At 39.4% G+C, this 21,468-nt stretch overlaps 1 protein-coding gene across 1 annotated transcript in view; it reads right to left on the bottom strand.

Annotated features, from left to right (window-relative positions):
• Positions 1-21,468, bottom strand: part of WWC2 (WW and C2 domain containing 2) — a 199,287-nt gene that overhangs the window by 72,161 nt on the left and 105,658 nt on the right. Inside the window, exons 5-9 of the mRNA XM_060778679.2 lie at positions 21,292-21,371; positions 14,030-14,159; positions 12,516-12,665; positions 9,835-9,908; positions 8,087-8,326 (exon numbers count right to left, since the gene is read on the bottom strand). Of these exons, the coding sequence (XP_060634662.2) occupies positions 8,087-8,326; positions 9,835-9,908; positions 12,516-12,665; positions 14,030-14,159; positions 21,292-21,371 (674 nt within the window). The remainder of the gene's footprint in view (positions 1-8,086; positions 8,327-9,834; positions 9,909-12,515; positions 12,666-14,029; positions 14,160-21,291; positions 21,372-21,468) is intronic.

Here is a 21,468-nt window from a genome sequence, read left to right as displayed (position 1 = left end):
GTTGTAATGTCTCGCTTCCTTAGGTTTCTTGGTAATCTGAAATGTCATCTTGTCAAATGAAAGAGAAATAAAAGACAGAAATGAAGGTTTGAGAGAGAAACATGGTAAATTCTGTCTTGTATGATTTGGAGAAAATGATGTGAGATCAAAGAAGAAAACGCCTGTAAGACAACTGGAACTACCCTATATCCTCATGTATAGTTTTAAAATTTTTAATCAAAAAATGGACCTAAAAACTTGGGTTGACTTACTCATGGTCAATGTGAATACTCTACCCTAACTCTTATCAAAATGAAGTCATCAATTTCTCTGAGTAGAGTGGTGAAAATCTAAAGCTCAGTCCCTCCTGGGAGAACCCAAAAGAAGTACCAACACCTCTACTCTCCCCACCACAGAACGATTTTTGGCCTTTTTTGGACGTCTGGATGGGGAAATGGTGGTGGCGGCCAGGGGCAACTGGTTCTTTCCCCTCTCCATATATTTATTTATTATTTATTTATTTCCCATACTTGTAACCCGCCATTTTCATCCCAAAGAGGACTCAGACCGGCCTAACATAATAATTGTCTTGCAGATGAGAGGTCACTACTGGACCTCTGGTTCAGAACGTTTTCACACCCGGGCTTTGCTAGTCCATGTTAGCCCAGGTACCATCACTGACCACACAACCACACTGGCCATACAACCAACCCACACAACTTTATGAACAATAGTTGGCTTCTGTAAATCAAAGTGGATGTTTCATGTTTAGATTTTATGTTTTTATGTATTTTTGTATGATTATGTTTGGTTTAATTTATTGATGTTAGGTTCTAATGTTGTTTTCATATGTGGGGTTTTTTCTGGGATTATTATACTGGTACTTGTTTGTTCTATGGAGGCATTGAATGTTTGCCATTGTATGTTGGAATCTGCCCTGAGTGCCCTTGGGGAGATAGGGCAAAATATAAATAAAAGTTTTATTATTTATTATTGTCGACTTCTCCACAGGCCATATCAAAATCCACAATTTTGTCCTGCCCCCAAACCTGTCCTTGACTTATACACGAGGTAGACTTATACATTAATATATATGGTATTATTAAAAACAGGGCAGAGAAGAAAGGAAGAGAACAAATGAGCTCAAAACCTAGGCGCTGCAAGTCAGGAGAATAAAGCAAATTGGAAAGCAGCGATATATAGCAATGAAGAATGGAAGAAGGGAATTAAATCCTAAGAAAGTCAACATGAAAAAGAAAACGGAGACAAAAAGAGTTGTTGGGTGTTCCAGATGTATTTAAAATTAATGAGTACTATTGATTTCAATCTAGGCATGACTGCCCGGACCCGACACCTTCACAAAGATTTTAAAAGAAATATGGGTAAGAGAGAATATAAGTATTAAAAGTTGCTGAAAGATTAAGCAGATAATATTAGAGCCAAACCTTCATGAAAAATTAACGCAACATAATGACCAATGGCGTGAGTGGGTGGGTGGGAATACTAGACAAAATTAGAGCAAAAGAATAGAGATATGTGAGGAAGGAATTGAGAAGTTTACAATAAGACAATGTTGATATTAAAATCCCTAAGAATAAATAAGAAAGAAACACTGTATCTATCTAGGAATGACTAGGTCAATTGAGAGAACAATTACCACTAACAATACCACCGTTTACCACTAACAATACCTAGTTCTTTGGGGTTCTCAGACACCAGCTTTTAGAACAGTGGTTCCCAACCTGTGATCTATGGACCACCAGTGGTCCGCAAGAATGAAAATATGGTCTGTGGCCTCACCATTAATACACCATTGCCTTGAAACCACGTGGCAACGAGAGCGACTGGTCTTGCAAAACCTTCTTATAGTGCCGAGGCAACGGGGATGTTGGGAGGAGAGAGGCTGGCTATCCACAAAAGATTACTACTACCAACACCAGCTCTAGATGATTAAATATGGTATTCTGTGGGCGAGCAGATGGCAACTACTGGATGGCATATGTTCTGTATCAGAATTAGAGCTGATGTGGTCTATGCAATGCAATTTTCTGAATCAGCACTCCAAATAAAGTTGACTAAAATTGATTAGTAACTCTTTTGATTTGCTCACTGGAGGGAAGGATATTAGAGGCAAAGATGAAGTACTTTGGCCACATAATGAGAAGACAGGAAAGCTTGGAGAAGATAATGATGCTGGGAGAAAAGGAAGGAAAAAGGAATAGGGGCCAACCAAGGACAAGATGGATGGATGATATCCTTGAAGTGACTGTCTTGACCTTGAAGGAGCTGGGGGTGGCGATGGATGATAGGGAGCTCTGGAGTGGGCTGGTTGATAAGGTCACAAAGAGTCGGAAGCGACTGAACAAATAAACAATTTTGGTACTAATGTTGGAGAGTGGTCCCTGGTGAAAAGAAGGTTGGGAACCACTGATTTAGAAAATGATGAGCGGAGAACTACACTGTGGTGAGGGGAGTAATTATGGAAGGAAGGGATGGCAGCAAGGGCCAAAGTGTTTGCTATGAAAGGAAGCCATAATATAGAGAAGATGGAGGCTAGGTACTTCTCTTCTCACCTTCAGTAGCAGAAAAGTTGGGCTGTCAATGCATGACTATGAAAACTATTCCAATTATGGAACTCCAATTTGCAGGAGTTTTGAACGTTCTAATCCAAAAAGCTCTTGATATTGGATATTGGATCTTATTTTGATCCTCATCTGAATAGTGCTGCCTGCTTGCTATTGTACCTTGATGCATACGTTGTGAAAAAAGCTGCTAGCATTTACTTTAAAGACCATTTTTTCCTTCCTCTGTGGGTAGGACAATACCTTGCCAGAGGCACAATTCCACAAAGTAGACAAAGGGTTTATATTTCAAAAGCATCAAATTAAAAAGTCCCTTAAAAACAGACATGTACAGCCAAAAAAAGTGTTTTTTAAGGGAAAGAACACGCGCATCTATAACTGTGGATGCTTGAATGCAGCAGAATTGCAGGCTTTAAAATGTTCTGGGGGAAAAAGGTACAATAGATCCTCACATAAGTCCAGCCGAAAACAGAGTTGCTGTTTTTCTTCCTTTAGTTTTCAACAATGATTTGGGATTTATTCAATCTTCTTCCCTTTGAGGTTAAGAAGAACATTTCTGAACATTTTAAATGACTGCAGTGAACTATGCCTTTGGAAGCAAGATCTTACCAAGGGAGGTTTACTCTTTTTTCCGGGCAAATCCATCCTAACTTATTTATTAATACTCTGTGTGTATGACAGACAGAGGAAAGGATATGGACTGAATGTTAGCTTACACTGTTGCATATGTCACTTAAATTGGCATCTTTATTTACTCTACAATAGGTTTAGACAATGCAATTATTCGTCTGATGTTGAAATTATAACATGACAATGCTATCAGTCTAAAGACTGTTATTGCCCTGGCCTTGGAGAGAGAGAAGGAGTGGCAGTTTCTGCTGGACTTAATTCCGTTTCACTGTGATCCCTGTTCCTGGTGTCTGTCTGTAGATCAGGTATGGGCAAACTTCGGCCCTCCTGGTGTTTTGGATGTCAACTCCCACAATTCCTGGGGCTGAGGCCAGGAATTGTGGGAGTTGAAGTCCAAAACAGCCAGAGGGCTGAAGCTTGCCCATGCCTACTTTAGATTGTAAGTCTATGGGCAGGGAACTGTTTTTTTTATTGGTTTTTCCTCTTTCTCTAAATGCACCATGGATAATGATGGTGCTAAATATAACAGAATATGTATTGTCGAAGGCTTTCATGGCCGGAATCACTCAGTTCTTGTGGGTTTTTTCGGGCTATATGGCCATGTTCTAGAGGCATTTCTCCTGACGTTTCGCCTGCATCTATGGCAAGCATCTTCAGAGGTCTGCTGGAGCTGGGAAAAAGGGGTTTATATATCTGTGGAATGACCAGGGTGAGACAAAAGGCTTTTGTAAGTTGGGCTGGGTGTGAATCTTTTCAACTGACCACCTTGATTAGCATACAATGGGCTGACAGTGCCTGGAGCAAACTCTTCTTGAAAGGTGATTAGATGTCCCTGCCTGTTTTTCTCTCTGCTGTTTTAATTTTAGAGTTTTTTAATACTGGTAGCCAGATTTTGTTCATTTTCATGGTTTCTTCCTTTCTGTTGAAATTGTCCACATGTTTGTGGATTTCAATGGCTTCTCTGTGTAGTCTGACATGGTGGTTGTGAGAGTGGTCCAGCATTTTTGTGTTCTCAAATAAAATGCTGTGTCCAGGTTGGTTCATCAGGTGCTCTGCTATGGCTGACTTCTCTGGATGAAGTAGTCTGCAGTGCCTTTCATGTTCCTGGATTCTTGTTTGGGCACTGCGTTTGGTGGTCCCTATGTAGACTTGTCCACAGCTGCATGGTATACGGTAGACTCCTGCAGAGGTGAGAGGATCCCTCTTGTCCTTTGCTGAACGTAGCATTTGTTGGATTTTCCTGGTGGGTTTGTAGATTGTTTGTATGTTGTGTTTCCTCATCAGCTTCCCTATGCGATCAGTGGTTCCCTTGATGTATGGCAGGAACACTTTTCCTCTGGGTGGATCTTCATCTTTACTCTTGTGGCTTGTTCTTGGTCTTGCAGCTCTTCTGATGTCTGAGGTGGAGTATCCATTGGCCTGTAGAGCCCAGTTGAGGCTCTACACAACATACAAACAATCTACAAACCCACCAGGAAAATCCAACAAATGCTACGTTCAGCAAAGGACAAGAGGGATCCTCTCACCTCTGCAGGAGTCTACCGTATACCATGCAGCTGTGGACAAGTCTACATAGGGACCACCAAACGCAGCGCCCAAACAAGAATCCAGGAACATGAAAGGCACTGCAGACTACTTCATCCAGAGAAGTCAGCCATAGCAGAGCACCTGATGAACCAACCTGGACACAGCATTTTATTTGAGAACACAAAAATGCTGGACCACTCTCACAACCACCATGTCAGACTACACAGAGAAGCCATTGAAATCCACAAACATGTGGACAATTTCAACAGAAAGGAAGAAACCATGAAAATGAACAAAATCTGGCTACCAGTATTAAAAAACTCTAAAATTAAAACAGCAGAGAGAAAAACAGGCAGGGACATCTAATCACCTTTCAAGAAGAGTTTGCTCCAGGCACTGTCAGCCCATTGTATGCTAATCAAGGTGGTCAGTTGAAAAGATTCACACCCAGCCCAACTTACAAAAGCCTTTTGTCTCACCCTGGTCATTCCACAGATATATAAACCCCTTTTTCCCAGCTCCAGCAGACCTCTGAAGATGCTTGCCATAGATGCAGGCGAAACGTCAGGAGAAATGCCTCTAGAACATGGCCATATAGCCCGAAAAAACCCACAAGAACTGAGTATAACAGAATAGCTTTATTTGGCACTAGCCATCCCCTGCCACACGTTACTGTGGCCCAGTCTGTGTATATGTGTGTGTATATATTTGTGTATATTTGTATATGTGCATACATCATAATGTATTTTTATTGTTTGGCTTTTTAAGTTTCTTCTGCTGTGTTTTTTTAGTGTTTTTATGACGGATGGCCATTTGTTAGCCTGATAGGTATATTGTGTCCAAATTTGGTGTCAATTCGCCCAGTGGTTTTTGAGTTATGTTAATCCCACAAACGAACATTACATTTTTATTTATATAGACTAGCTGTATCCTCCACGCATTGCTATGGCCAACTTTCCCTCCCTCTTTATCTCCTTTTTCTTTCCTTCCTTCCTTCCTTCCTTCCTTCCTTCCTTCCATCCATCCATCCATCCTTCTCTCCCCCCCCCCCCTTTTATTTCCCTTCCTCTTTCTTCCCATTCTTCCTTCTCTACCTATTCTTGGACTGCAACTCAATTTGGTGTCAATTTGCCCAGTGGTTTTTGAGTTATGTTAATCCCACAAGCAAACATTACATTTTTATTTATATAGAATGTGCTATTGTACAATTAAATTACATGCCTTCCTCTACACACACCAAAAAACAACACATAAATCCCTCCACACCCACACCACCACCATACAGCCCCCAACGCAACATCAATGCGAAACCACAGAGGTCAACACAGCCATAGCTGTAGGATAAAAACTATCTTTCAGTCTGTTTGTCCTTGCCTTTGTCACTCCGTTCCGTCTACCAGGGGGCAATAATAATAATAATAATAATAATAATAATAATAATAAAAATTGACGGGTGAGATAGATGCCCAAGAAGGTTCTGCACTTTCTTAAGGCAGCGGGAATAATAGTTCTTTCAATGAGGGAAGAAGGCAGGCAATAAGTGATGACCGTTTGGAGTGCCTTCCTATCTGCCACTGTGCAGCTATCAAACCATACTGGAGGAAAGGAAGAAGGTGAAGGTGGTGGCACAGTGGCTACATGTGGAGACTGAAATGGTTAAACAAACCACAGAAGCTCCATCTATTGCTTATTTAACATAATATTCAAGCTGAAGATGCCTATTTATCATAAGCTATGTTTTATGGGTTTTTTTTAAATTGAGAAAGAGACAAGTTAGAAATACTGATTCAGATGTTATGATAACCAAACTACATAAAGAAAGCCTGCTCATCAGCAGAAGACCAATGGAAACAAATCCATCTGCATAAGCAGGCTGTTTAGAAATGTTAATTCTGGAAACCTAGCCAAAATTTCACTGGGAAGAAATGCCTTTTTATACAGTTATGGCTGGCACTATTTGCATATAGCAAGAAGTCATGTATCCTGAAATAAGACAAGAATCATGCAAGATGACAATTTATATACATTATATTTTACATTATAAACTTCTAGCCTCTTCCTGAACGTATTTTGTCCTGTATAGAAAGTTGATATACAGTGTTCCCTCACTTATAATGGGTGTTACGTTGCAGGGCCGGCCTGTTGGTGGGAAAGGTGCCTGTTGGAGGGTGTGCTACTTGATGGCGGAAGGGGTTGGGCAGAGCCAAAGAACCAACTGAGGAGGCAGCAAAGGCCCAGGCAGCAATGAGGTGCCTCTCTCTCTCGCTCTCATTTCTTCTCAGTGTTCCCTCGCTACTTAAATTCATTTTTTTAAAAAATGGCAAAATAGCGAGTCTGCGAAAAGCAAACTGCGAAGTAGCAAGGGAACACTGCACTATGATGTGGATTACACTACAAACCAAAGAAGTCTGGTCATTACAGGTCTGCTTTCTAAACTTAAAGCAATGCATTTTTAATTGTTTATTTATTATTTATTTACGACATATCTATCCCGCCTTTCTCAACCCCAGAGGGGACTCAAGGTGGCTTTATACATAGGCAACTATGATATCCAAGAACATGAGTAAAATAATAATAATACAGAGTGTTTCAAAATGATGGACCCAATTTCAAAGCAGCATATGCCACAATGGCAACATGTTACAATTATACAAAATTATACGAATGGCAAATGCTTTCTGGCATTGGCAGATTAATGCCAAAACACTACTGAAATGCATGCTGCACCACAATTACGGATTCAGTCTCACTGAACTGTAGAACACAAAACACTTTATGTTGCAGGGTCACCATCTTGCAAATGACTGAAGCTAGGAGCGATTTGTGTGCCAGGAAAGGCATCGTGGCAATAATTTGAAACTGTATGTCCCACCCTTTCAACTGGTAAGAGTTTCATTCGTGTGCAGTTTGTGTTTGTAGAGATACAGCAATTTCAAATTGGGTCCATCTTTTCAAAACGGCCTGTATTTGTTGAAATGTAAGAGGTTCCAATGCTGAAGCAATGAGAATAACACTAGCAAGAAAGAGTTCATCCCAGTCACAGCCAAAACTATAAAACCTGCCATTGAATTCTTGTGAACTGCTGACTTTTTTCAGCTATTTAACATCAGGCCAGGTATTTTCATGCTGGTCGCAAAAGCGGAGTGACAGAAGGCTTAGATGAATATGAACTCTGTGAGTTCTGTCACAGTGTCAAATTCTCCTTGCATTACTTCCCAGTGGACTAATAATAAATTTAATTAAAATCTACACTGTACAGCGAATGAAGCCAAGTGCCCCATCAGGGCATAGTTCAGACTAAACAATGAACATAAAGGTTAAAGGAAAGAAAGGAGTGCTTAATATTAGAAAGAAGGATTATTTTTAACCTTTCTGTAAGTTCATCACTTGGTGTGCTTTTCACAGATAGTTCCTCTTCCAGTCTCTTCCTTTCCATTTCCAGATGCTTCAATTCATCTTGAGAACGTTTGCAAGGGGTGACGAATTGAAGCTCTTTCAGCAGCTCTTCTTTTTCATTAATCAGCATCAACTTTTCCTTCTCAATATCCAGTGCTCCTGGCCAAGCTTCACTATCTAACTTAGACAGCTCAATCTTCAAGTTTGCCATCCTAAAACACAAAGGGAAAGAGTACAATTGGGAGGGAGAAGAGAAGAAAAGATGAGTAACAGGCATCCAAAACTGTCCTTAATATAATAAATACACATTTAGGCTTTGCAAGTCAATATGATATACTTCGCAGTTTGCTTATCGCAGACTCGCTGTTTTGTGGGTTTTTAAAACTAATACCATACTTGTCCTCTGTGAATTAGGGTTTCAACCTTCTTGACTGGCATTGTTTGTTAAGACCAGCTTTCATTTTTAAGACAGGCATTTTTCAATATGCTGAAGGGTTTCTTTGAGGCCTCCTCAAACATTTTAGAAACTATACTGCGTGCTTTTTGAAATGATGAAGGAAGAACGAATGGCTAACTGAAGGCCTATGTTCCACAATGCTAGACTGTGGAAGTAGACTGGAATTTGGAGAGAGGCTCAGAAGGAGACTGTGGCCAAGTAGTCCTTGGCCACCGTCTACTTCTGAACCTCTTTTCAAACTTCACTTATTTTACAATTCACTTCTTAGACTAACACAGTTTTTCTCCTGTTCATTTTGCTAATTGGATCCTTCTTCTTAATTATTCCTATAATTATTCCCTTGCCATTTTCCTTTTAAAAAAAGTAAAATTGCATGGCCTCCATAGGATGCTGATACTGAGAGCTCATCAAGTTAAATGAAGGATTATCAGGTCCCCAATAGGATTTTCAATTCATAGATCCTCCTTCACCCCTTGAATAAGGTTTCTAAAGTGGATTCCCATATTATGTGGGAAGTTGTGGGTTTACTGTCTGTGTGGAGTTAAGTCTTTTAATGTTCAGTTCTGACTGGGTTTGAACAAATATGCTATATTTAGGTTCATCCACTGTGTTCCTTCTGTTTTACGACTGATTAATTTCACATTTTAAGTATTTTCTGTAAGAATTCCAAAGAGTTATCATCCCTCCCTACCAATTTGCACATGACTTTTTTCCAGTATGGGAAAACTTTATGTAAATAGCCACTTCTGATAAGGTCGTGTTAAGGTGGCCTTGCCCCATGATAGCCCAGATCATTTCTGTGTAGTGTTTGGCTGCCATATAGAGCTGATTTTGTCCCAATTCAACCTAAGTGGTCAGTGCAGATACCTCATGCTACTTTTCTCTGTGATGTCTGCAAGTAAAAACTCAACTTTGTAAGGATCAGTTTTACTGTGTGTATCAGGCTAGGAAGGTGAACCAAACCTGCAAATAATATTCCAATCTACTGAACATGCAATTTCGGAATGATCTACACTGTGAAATTGGGAGTCGAATAGTTTTGTTGCCGTTCTTCTGAATCTCTGAATGATTTTTTTTTCAAAACACACAAGTAATCCAATATGAAGAGTTTATGCGGCTTAGAATAAAATGACCTTCATAAGAATGTAAAGCAAAGTCTCTTGTAGATGCAACCAGTAGATGTCACTGCAAGCATTAGATTGACTACAAAGATATAAAAAGCTATAAAATCACATTTAACAAAGAAATGAACCCTGTCATTACCTTCTTTTGGCATCTTCATACTGAAGACTCAGTTTGACCTTTTCAGCTAAATTGGACATGTTCCTGACACCAACCTGTTGACAGAACCACCAAGCTTATTGAACAAATCGTTTTTTAAAGAAAAAGAAAGGAAATGATTTAATTACCTAAAATTATCTAAGCAGCGAGCGACACATTTCAAAAAAAGTAACAATTGGTTTTCAGTACAAAAGCTCATAATTACTCACATGGAATTTATATTTTACTGCTAAATCACCTTGGGACAGAATTTAGTACAAGCAGCTACAATTGTGTTTAAGGTCTACTTTGAAGCAACATTTAATACATCCCAAGTTGTTACTTCCTACTTTGAACTCAGAACTTTGGTGGAGATCAATGCAGTTCAAAGTAGCACTTCAATGGAATCGAGATTGCTAAAAACCACATTCATGTTTGGGCTCCTTCTCAGAAAATCCTAGTACAATCACTTCCACATCCTTTCATCATGCTACCTTAAAGAAATATGCCAGCATCTGGAAAACATTTGTGGATATAAACTTATGGCTGGCATATCAGTCAACAAGATCCTGAAGATTCTTAAGTTGCTAAAATGTTAATTCCATCAGTCAGTTTCAGATGTACAAAATGTATTTTGGATGAAATCTTTACTCAACTATGAAGCTTTAAACTTGACTTTTCTTTGAGTTTATTTTTACAATCTCCTTTCTGGAAAAATGAGCATAGTTTATTGAAGAATAAGAAAGATTTAGTATAGAATTATTTAACCCTCTCCCAAAGGTACGTAGATTTGAAGTCCTATCTTGAAATAGTAATGATGACTGGCTTCAAAATTACCCCAGTTTAACTTTAGAAATTAATAATGTGTCATCAACAAATCATAACATAACTATATATGAGACTCGCTGGAATCCACAATATTAAATTATTCACTGGGATATTAAGAAACCTTGGAGAAGAACTCAGAAGTGAAAACAACACAGAGAGAGTCAAAAGACACACTGAGCTGATGGAAGGAAATGGAGTGGAGTGCAATGTATCTCAACATTATAAGGTTATGGGCATTTTGTTTAATTTAAAGCCAATTTGAGGCACAATTATCCTTCTAGGATACATGTAGAATAATCACAGGATGTCTCAAACCTAAATTTGTTGATAGATTCTATAAGCTAGCTGGCATCCCCCCCCCCCCCCCCCAATGTGCGACGGGAAGTTGCAGCCAACTGTGAGAGAAATAATAATGCCACCCACTGCATGGCTATCAGCCTCCTCCCAGTAGACTCAAATCAAGGAAAAGGTTCATGAGAACCACCACTCTCTTAATGTTCTACCAGCAACAGCAAGAGTATCCCTCTGGGCAGCTAAACCAGGAAATCCCAATTGGATGGCTCCCCATGAAGGTCTGCCTCCAGAAGTAAACCAAATGGGCAACTTGGAAGTCCCTGAACAGACTCAGAAGTGGAGTCGGCAGATCAAAAGACAACCTGGCTAAATGGCCAAGAAGAATCCTCCACCTTGTGCAACTGTGGAGCAGAACAAACAACTCAGCACCTGTATGCTTGCCCACAATGTCCTGCTTCATGCACAGAGGAATAACTGTTTAAACCTACAGATAATGCGGTCGCTGTTGCCTGTTGTTGGTCTAAAATTATTTAGCCACTTATGTTCCTTCTATTTTATCAGTTTTATACTAATTTATTTATGCAATGCTTTTGACACAAAATAAATCCCTCCAGGATAACATTTACTCTTGGGAGCCCAACAGATGTGCTTTCTTTCCCACATGGGAATGATGAGGGATAGGGTTACAAAATGAGGGGAGATTTACACAAAAAGGAAAAAAATGAATTTATGATATTGTAAAAACAGACAAAATGAAATTTATCACCCTTTTATAATTCCCTAGAATTTTGAGAAATAGCTGGATATAGAATGGACACTAATGACCATAGAAGTTTGATTATTTCACTTTCCCACTCATTTCACATGGAGCAATACGTATTGCTGATAGCTTAGTAAGTTGAATCTATTTTTGAAAAACACTGAATATGGGGAAGAGATGAAGTCTAAAAGATAACTAAGTCCAAATTGGTGAGGAGAGGGGTACACAAAGTCTGAAGAATTGAGGTTTGCTGTAAACATTTCACAAATATTTCAAACAGCAACCCCACTTAGGATCCAGTTCAGTCTTTAAAATAGATAGTCTATACAAAATTGCTTTTCTGACAAATTGTTTACATTTGACAGAAATGTATCTCTGTATTTACAATATATTACTACTATAAATGTAGTTACTAGTCAATACATTTTTGTAGATATACTGTATTCTAAATAGCGTCAAAAGAAAATGTATTTACTTTATTTATGCCCCACCCTTTTCACCCCAAAGGGGACTCAGAGTGGCTGACCCTCTCATAACTTAGCTCTATTTAAGTGGTTTCAGATCCTAGTATTTAAAAATATTCCTGTCAAATCAAGGCTTCAGAACCTGCCCCCCCCCAAAAAAAACCCTCAAAAAATATGGCTTGACTATTACTTGATTTTAATATCAGCAAGAAGTTATGCTACAGCCATCCTGAACAGCTGGATGATTCACATCATCAATTACCAGCAATTGGACTGAAATCCCTTCAAGAATGTTTTTGCACCTATGCTCTCCCTCTCAAAAGGTATGAAAAACTTACCTCACCAGAAATGTCCGTCTGAGACCCTGCATCCAAAGTTTGTCGAGAGAGAGAAAGATGAGAGTGCACTTGGCTGCACCTCGTATCTAGTTCTGACGACCTGTAAATAGTTTGGTCTAAGAGGAACCTCTCCCGCAACTTCACAAGACTCTGCAAAAAAAAACACAAAAAAGTTTTGCTTTTTTATCATGTCAGAAGTGACTTGAGAAGCTGCAAGTTGCTTCTGGTGTGAAAGAATTGGCTGTCTACAGAGACATTGCACAGTGGATGCCTGGATGTATTACCATCCTGTGGGAGCTGGAACTGACAGATGGGAGCTTACCCCGTCTTGCAGATTCAAACCACCGACCTTCAAGTCAGCAATTCAGCCAGCACAAGGGTTTAACCCATTGTGCCACCATGGCTCCACAAAAAATAGTGACTAGTATATTTCATACTGGGGGGGGGGGGGAGGCAATGGAGGAGTGAGACTAAGGGTTAGCCTATACCAAACCTTGTACTCACCATAAATGGGCTGTCTCCATCATGTATAGTGACTTCCAGTATCATTTTTTTTAATTTAAACCAATTTTTCCCTGCTTTGGGCAAAATAGGGGGGCACTCCAGAGTTTCCTGGGGCTTCGGAGCAGTCTGCACAGTGGAATTGCGTCTGATTCAGCCCAATTTGCTGTCTAAACTGGACATCAGCATCAGTATCATTTCCCTGTGCTGACCATTACAGAGAAAGAGGATGGACTGTGCCCGTGTTACCACTGCTCCTAACCTAGACTGCATCCTTCTTCTTGTTGGTTGAGCGAGCACCCGTTTCTGACATTAGAAGAGCCGACCGTGACAGACAGGACTCAGACAGGGCTCAGTGGCTACCTCACAGCAATGGCAGCTACACAGAAGAGCTGACAGCCCAGAGGAGAAGATGCAATGCCAGGCTGTCTGGACAATACCCCAGGATTCAGCACAAATCAGTGGGTTAAACCGCTGAGCTGCTGAATTTGCAGACCAAAAAGTCACGAGTTCGAATCCAGGGAGCGGCATGAGCTCCTGCTGTTAGCCCCAGCTTCTGCCAACCTAGAAGTTCAAAAACATGCAAATGCGAGTAGATAAATAGGTACTGCTCAAGCGGGAAGGTAATGGCGCTCCATGTAGACCTGCCAGCCACATGATCTTGGAGGTGTCTATGGACAACCCTGGTTCTTTGGCTTAAAATGGAGATGAGCACCAACCACCACAGTAGGACAGAACCAGACTTAATGTCAGGGGAAAACTTTTACCTTTACTAACCTGCCCAGTATAGATGAGCCCTAAGGTATGAAGAGGTAACCAGAACTCTTCATCAAAACTTTATCAATCAATCGGATAAGTCAATACTGTCAAAAGTGATCTTTGCATTGGAAAAACATTAGTATACATTTGTCTAAAAAATAGGTCTAAAAATAGGTCTTTCAAGAAAGCAAAATGAAAAGCCACAATTAGCAAACCAATTAGCTAATGGTGGAGTATGAACAGTATCAAATTACCTGCATTAAATCTTGCTTCTCTTTTTCACCTGAGCTTATAGCCTTTCTGATAGATTTCAATTCATTCACAATGGCTTTGGCTTCACTTAGTTCATACCCACTCTGGCCTCCAGACATTTTTTGGTCAATTCTGAGAAACAGAGAGAGATTGGTGTTAACTACAGAAAAAGAATGTTGTTCCTGCCATTCAAAAGGAAAGAGTATTGGGGAAAGGAATGGACAGATATTTCTAAAAAATATATTATTTCCCACAGCAAAATAGCTCGCTACTTGATCAGAACACAAAAGGAGAGAAGGGTTCTTTAATCTTAGCAACAAATGCTCTCACCAAGTCCTCCTTCTTCAATGACTTCCTTCCCAAAAAAACCAACATCTTTTACAAAGGAAAATCTTATACATTCTGCAAAAGAAATGCAACAGCCTGAGCTCTTTCATAAATGTCTAATTGGGTTGGCAAAAGGACTCAAGTCACTTGAAATCAAGGCTGAAATCATTAGCCACACTTATGTGGGAATAAAGTTATCTGAACAGAGGGGACTTCCCTCCGGGTAAGTATATATTACAATAATATTACAATATAATGGTGTAGTACAATATAGTAATATATAATACTGATATTGTACTATACTAATAATTTAATATATTGTATGTATATATAGCTTGTAGGCCACTCTGAGTCCCTTTCGGGGTGAGAAGGGCGGTATATAAATGTTGTAAATAAATAAATTATATATATATATATATATATATATATATATATATATATAGCAAACCACATAGCTTTCAGAGATACATATGAGGAATCAGTTGGTAACATTTCCCTTTTCTTTTGGCAATTTGTCCAAATGTCCAGTTGCAACTTAAATATATCTAAGGAAACAAGAGCTGATAGCATTGTTTATTTTTCAGATTTTTCTTCTTCTTTGGGCTGATTTGTATTCAAAGCTAAATGATTTTTATACACTTAGAAGCTATTGTGAAATAAACATATTGCAAAGAAAATATGGACAGAAAGATTTTTTTCTTTTTTCTAGTCCTTTTCCTTCACCCCACAATTGATTGATTTCTAACACTAACAATCAAATTTACAAGCAAAATAAAACACATTCAAAAAATAAATAGCAGGAAGAAAAAGTGAGAAAAAGAAGGCAAAAAGGGGAGAACAGAACAGTGCTCTGACTCTTTCAGTCCTGATGGGAATTAATTACAGATCTAACAAAACAATCCTATTAAAATTACTAATAACCACCAATTATTACACCGTAGTTCTACCTATTCCTTGACACGAAAGCTTGTTTTGCTTCCACATAGGAATCAACAAGACCCCACTTGACCCAGGCATACTTATCATACCTGTGATGCCAAGTATATCATTACTGGGGATCCAGACAGCAAGGCCTTCAGTTTCAGGACTCGCCACCCTCCCCACCTCCCTCTAGGCCTGTAAGCAAGAGAAGGAATCTCAACATAGGAGTCCTGTCCTGAAAAGAATTGCTTTAAAATTGTGAGTCAACGACTCCCTGTCCTGGTTGTTGTTTTGGAGCAACTGCTTAGATCTTCCATGTGACCCACATGGCTGCCCTTCTCAAAATATTTTGTACAGGCACCGGGGATCAGCAGAAGGGAGAAGTCAACTCAGAGAAAAACCACTGAGTTGCTAAACTTGTTGACCGAAAGGGTGGTGGTTCAGATCCAGGGAGCGAGGTGAGCCCCCACTGTTAGCCCCAGCTTCTGCCCAATCTACCAATTTGAAAACACGCTAATGTGAGTAGATCAATAGGTACCACTTTGGCGGGAAGGTAATGGCGCTCCATGCAGTCATGCTAGCCACATTACTTAGGTTGTGTCTACAGACAACGCCAGCTCTTTGGTTTAGAAATGGAAATGAGCACCACCCGCCAGAGTCAGACGCTACTAGACTTCATGTCAAGGGGAAACCTTTACCTATCAGTATTTACCAAATATTGTAATAAATGACAGCTGCACTGTATTCTTTATTTTAGTTTTCCTGAGTTGGTTCCCACTTTCCTCACCTACATGAAATGATGACGCTCGTCTGCTATTTTCTTTCTGGATATCAACAAGTCTGATATCAATATCATTCTTCTCTTGTTAGCTTTGGCACTTGATGCCTTTCTATGTTAATTCTTAAGTCCACTTTTCCATCTTTCTAGTCCTCTTTCATCTTTTCCCTTCTACACAATTCTTCCGAAAATCTTCTCTTCTTTCTTTCCACCACCTACCTACCTACCTACTGACCTACATTTCTTTTTCCTTCACCCCTTTCCCTGAATTTTGGACAGGACAGACTAGATCCCATGGTTAAGTCCAACCAACCTCTGGAAAGGAATGATGATAATAATAATAATAATAATAATAATAATAATAATAATAATAACTTTATTTATACCCCACCCCCTCTCCCCGAAGGGACTCAAGGCAGCTTAGAATTGGAAATTCAACCCTTTTCCCCTCCGTCTCCCAATCGTTCTGCTGTCTTGACCGACATCACTCCCGCGCCATAGGCAATGGACATCAGTGCTACAATGGGAACAGGAAGAGGACAGAAAGGGTGCTGCCACTGGATGGTCAGAATTTCCTCTCGCCTACCTATTGGCCTGAAAGCTGGTGGTAAGAACTCCTTCCTACTTTTACTGGAAGTTGGCAAAAAGAACCATACCAACCCAGAGTTCAATACTTTGCATTGACTCCATAATATTGTGTCTGTGCGGAATGACCCCTAGTCTCTTGGTATCTTGCATGCTCTTCATTTCCTTGGAATAATGCCCCTTTTAACTAATTTTTTTTAACTGTCTGAGGTTTTTTTTTTACCATCACAACAAATGTTAATAATCCATTATGCTCACTGTGCATGTAAATGTATTTGTAATACAATAATAATAAATAATAAAACTTTATTTGTACCCCGCCACCATCTCCTCGAAGGGACTCGAGGCAACTAACAAAGCACTCAAGGTGCCACACTTAAAACAGAATTACATATCATCAAAACAATACACAATTTGACTGGATACAAACAATGGATAACATCCATCGAAAAAAAAAAATTAAAAAATTAAAAATTCTAAAATGCAGTCATACTTGTGGGTCATTGGATTTCTTCAAACACAAACTAAAGTGCCCCATAACAATGGTTGATGTCATCACATGACCATACTACATTGCTCCAGATCAAAGGCCCGTGTAAATTTATTTTATTTATTTAGAACTTTTGTATCCCGTTCTTCTCTACCTCCGTTGAGGGACTCAGAACGGCTAACAGCAAAAATTTAATGCTATAAAATAAATAGTATCATAAAACAACAAACAATAAATAAGTTCTAAAATACATATAAAAACAATTCATTACATTAAAAACAACATCCAACTCAGTTCAAAACGTTGTGGCCAAATAACTCTTAGTCTATATCGAATCACCTGTCAATCTGCAAATACCTGACTCCACAGCCAGTATTTTAGCTGCTTCCTGAATGACAGGAGAGAGGGAGCAGACCTAATTTTGCCGGGGAGAGAGTTCCATAGTAGGGGGGCCACCACAGTGAAGGCTCTGTCTCTCGTCCCCACCAAACGTGCCTGTGAAGGTGGTGGAACCGAGAGCAGGGCCTCTCCAGAAGATCTTAAAGTCCTTGGTGGTTTATAGTGGAAGATGCATTCGGACAGGGAAACCGGGCCGGTCAAGGAACAGGTAGAACTACGATGTAATAATTGGTGGTTATTAGTAATTTTAATAGGATTGTTTTGTTAGATCTGTAACCGGGCCTGAGCTATATAGGGTTTTGTAGGTTAAAACCAGCATTTTGAATTGTGCTCGGAAGCTAAGTGGCAGCCAGTGGAGCTGGTGTAACATGGGGGTTGTGTACCCAGCAACCAGAGTGTGGAACACCATGGCCATGTTTTTAGGCTCAAAGGGACAATTTCGAGAATCAGGGCTAATCTAATGCCTCTAGGGAGGGCATTCCAAAGCAGTATGTGAACTGTTTTGACGGGATTGGGGGAGGGGGATGGTTTACCTGTTTCCAAGGATTTATCAATATTCACCATATTGTTCGAGATCAGATTTCAGTCAAGAAAAGATCCAAATTGATGAGAGATGCTACAGCCTACATGGCACCTCTTAGGACTGTGTCTCAATTTATTTTGTAAAGGTACACTATGAATCATAACACTGTTTTATGATATAGATCGGTAGGTATATTATTCCTATATGTGTATCAACTGAGTTAAGCCAGCATGGCACAAGAAAGGCTTCAGCAAAAGTTAATTAAAATAACCATTGATAGCAAATTGTTTCCACCTTATCTCGACCCTTTATGCTTACAGAGGCAATTTTAATGAACATGTCTGTGAACTCCCTGCCTCTTGCTTAGCTCTAAAGAGGCATTCAAAAGGTTTTGTTTCTTATTTCCATGCAACTGTGGCTTACCATTCTTCTAAAGATGACCAAACCGTAGTCATAGCCTTAGCAACACTTAAGTATTATATCAAAACTCAGCCAAAGACGATATCAGTGACCCATTTGACATGTATTTTTGCTATGACAAAGAGAATATTTACTCCATGAACACATTTATTTTTCCCCCAGCTTATCTCCACATTAGAGCAAATGCACACACAAAACAAGAAATACGAATGAGATGTCTTACAGAACACTGTTTGCCCGCTGCCTCACTGTGATGTCTCATATTTTAAGCTGCAGCTGTTTTTATCTTGCATGCAGCAAAAATGAAGGAAAAGGTCCTACAGTACAAAAGATATTCCAACTCCCAGTAAACAGAATTAGTGCTAGCAAGAAAACGGCTGCCTAGGGATTTTTTCCCCCAACAAATGTCTATTGTTTGCTTGTGGTATGCTTCTGAAAGTTTCTCAAACATGCTTTAGATTCCTATCAAAATTGCTTGCAAGCAAGTTCCTTTAAAACAATACTTCATTGTTACATTAATGTAATACAACCAGTGTGTTTGGCTAACCTTTAATCTTGGGATAGTATGAAAAGCTTTAAAGCTCGAGATCTAAGTTTCTGTTTTTAAGCATGCTAAGGTGAAAACGAAATGATTGTTAAATAGGTACCAGTTAATTTTCGGGCTGACTTTCTAATATTTATTTAAATTCACAGCACTTGCTGCAGTGAAGAATGTGTAAACATTAATTCTGTTCAGCTTCACACTTAGCCAACACAGAAAGTAAAATTTCCAGCACTCGAACTGCAGCGGATCACAGGCAGAGCTAAATTCTTAACAGATTGTAAAGGCTGACCACCAGGTCAACGATGGATTGAATTCTCAGCATCTTCAGTTGCAGGGGATCAGTTCAAATGATTCCCAACTAAAACTTCTTTGGGAGTATAGAAAATTCTTAAGCTGCAATATCAGTACAGTTCTTATTAGCAATGAAAATTGCTGCCTCTTTAGCACAGGGACAATCTCCAAGCAGATATATAGGGTATGTGGACATTATCTTTACAATTTCAATTTGCCCTCTCTCTCCTGAAAAACCTGGCTCTTTGAGCAAGCTTTTGGAACCTCATTGTAACCAGATAAACTCAGTATTGTAAACGAATATGGACCAGCTTAACGATTCAAAATGGACATGAATTTAAACCTGGAAGTTATTGATTTTTATAGTTTAAATTGTTTTTATATGAATTTTATTATGTGATTTAACCTGTTTTAAACGATGTATTTATGTGTGTTCGGCATGTAATTGTTGCCAGTCAGTACGCCGCCCTGAGTTGCCATCGGGCTGAAAAGGGCGGGATAAAAGTTTGGTAAATAAATTGATAAATACATTGTAAAGATATTGTCCACATACCTGTCAGAAATATTAAAAATTAACTAGGCATTTTTCATTACAAAAATGTGTGTCAAGCACCGAAAAGGTTAAATTGATGCAATGACTCAGCATAAGCTGCAGTTTAATATAAGCAGGTGTGCCTGTAGCTTAGGCCTCAGTTCGCCTCAGTGTGAGAGGCATCAGTTTGAGAGAGCCCTCAGTGTGAGAAGGTCTCAGTGTGTAGTAGGCCTCAGAATGAGAAGGCCTCAGTGTTAGTTTGCCTCATTGTGAGAGAGGTGTCAGTCTGAGAGAGCCCTCGGTGTAACAAGGCCTCATTGTGAGGTAGGCCCCAGTATGAGTAGGTCTGGTGTGAGAAGATTCAGTGAGAGAAGCCCCAGGTTGAAGACCATTGTGTGAAGGCTGCAGTGTGTAAAAAGCTCCTGTGTAACTTCGGTGTGAGAAGCGGCTCTGTGAGAGCGAAGCTGTTTATCTGCATGAAAAAGAAGCCCAGCGTGGAAGTAAAGAAGGAAGTGTAAAGAACTTTATTTGTGTTATGGAAACCTTGTTCTTGTAAATAGTACAACCATATTATTTAGCTATAAAGAAAAGCCTCCCATGGAAAAAATAACATTGGTCTGTGTGTTTTTGTTCTTTTTATCACTTTGGGCTATTGGTGCTGGGTCACGCCGCTGCTAAGTTACTCTGCTGTACATTGATGAAGAGGGTCTTTTGTTAATAAACCCACTCACCCAACAATACCTTGTACATATGATGTACATCAAAATGTTCTGTAGTTTGCAACTTATTTCATTTTCTCTTTCTTGTTTGTTTCACATTTCTCACTCTAACATGCCTTTCTTTCTATGTGACATTAATGAAGGTAGTAAAGATATAATCACAGGGTTGCTGTGAGTTTTTTGGGCTGTATGGCCATGTTCCAGAAGCATTCTCTCAGGACATTTCGCCCACATCTATGGCAGGCATCCTCAGAGGTTGTGAGATCTCACAGAAAATTACAGCAACCCAGTGATTCTGGCCATGAAAGCCTTCGACAACAGATCTAATCATGGTTTTAGAATTCAAGAGGTAGGTAAATGTAGCATTACTACTTTATCTTTTTTCCCCCTATCTGGTTCTTTGCTCTTCTTAATATCACAAAGCAAAGGGAATAATTCAGGTCTCCCACTTTTAAAACCTTTGAAACAGTGTAATGCTCTTTTTTCCCACCTTCCCAGAAACCCTCATCTTCCATTATAAACATCGTTATTCAAATTCAAACAAAATATCTTTATTTTAAAGGACAGGTTGGTTTTTACCATAGCCAGAAGGCAGCAGGGTTCCCCCCCCCCTCCTAAGTTGTTCCCTTATGCCAAAGCTTTTCACTGTAAATGGATGTAATAATTTTATTTGATTTGGTCCTAATCAGCAGAGTGAATCACTTAAGTCAATTTCAATTATTTTCTTATACTCACTGTTGCAGTGTTTCATAGCCTTGCTCCTTATATAGTAATTCTTGTTTCATCTGTGAGAGCTCCCTCTTCAGTTTTTTAACCTTTGATTAAAAACAAAAGATGCAGTCAATCCTTTTAAGGCATTAAGGACACAAGGTCTAGAATCAGTAACATCTCCATACATGAACCAAACACTGG

Source organism: Anolis sagrei, chromosome 5 (assembly GCF_037176765.1).
Source record: "Anolis sagrei isolate rAnoSag1 chromosome 5, rAnoSag1.mat, whole genome shotgun sequence".
Taxonomy (NCBI): Eukaryota; Metazoa; Chordata; class Lepidosauria; order Squamata; family Dactyloidae; genus Anolis; species Anolis sagrei.
The sequence above is the reverse complement of the archived record's forward strand: the minus strand, read 5'-3'. Positions and strand labels throughout refer to the sequence as shown.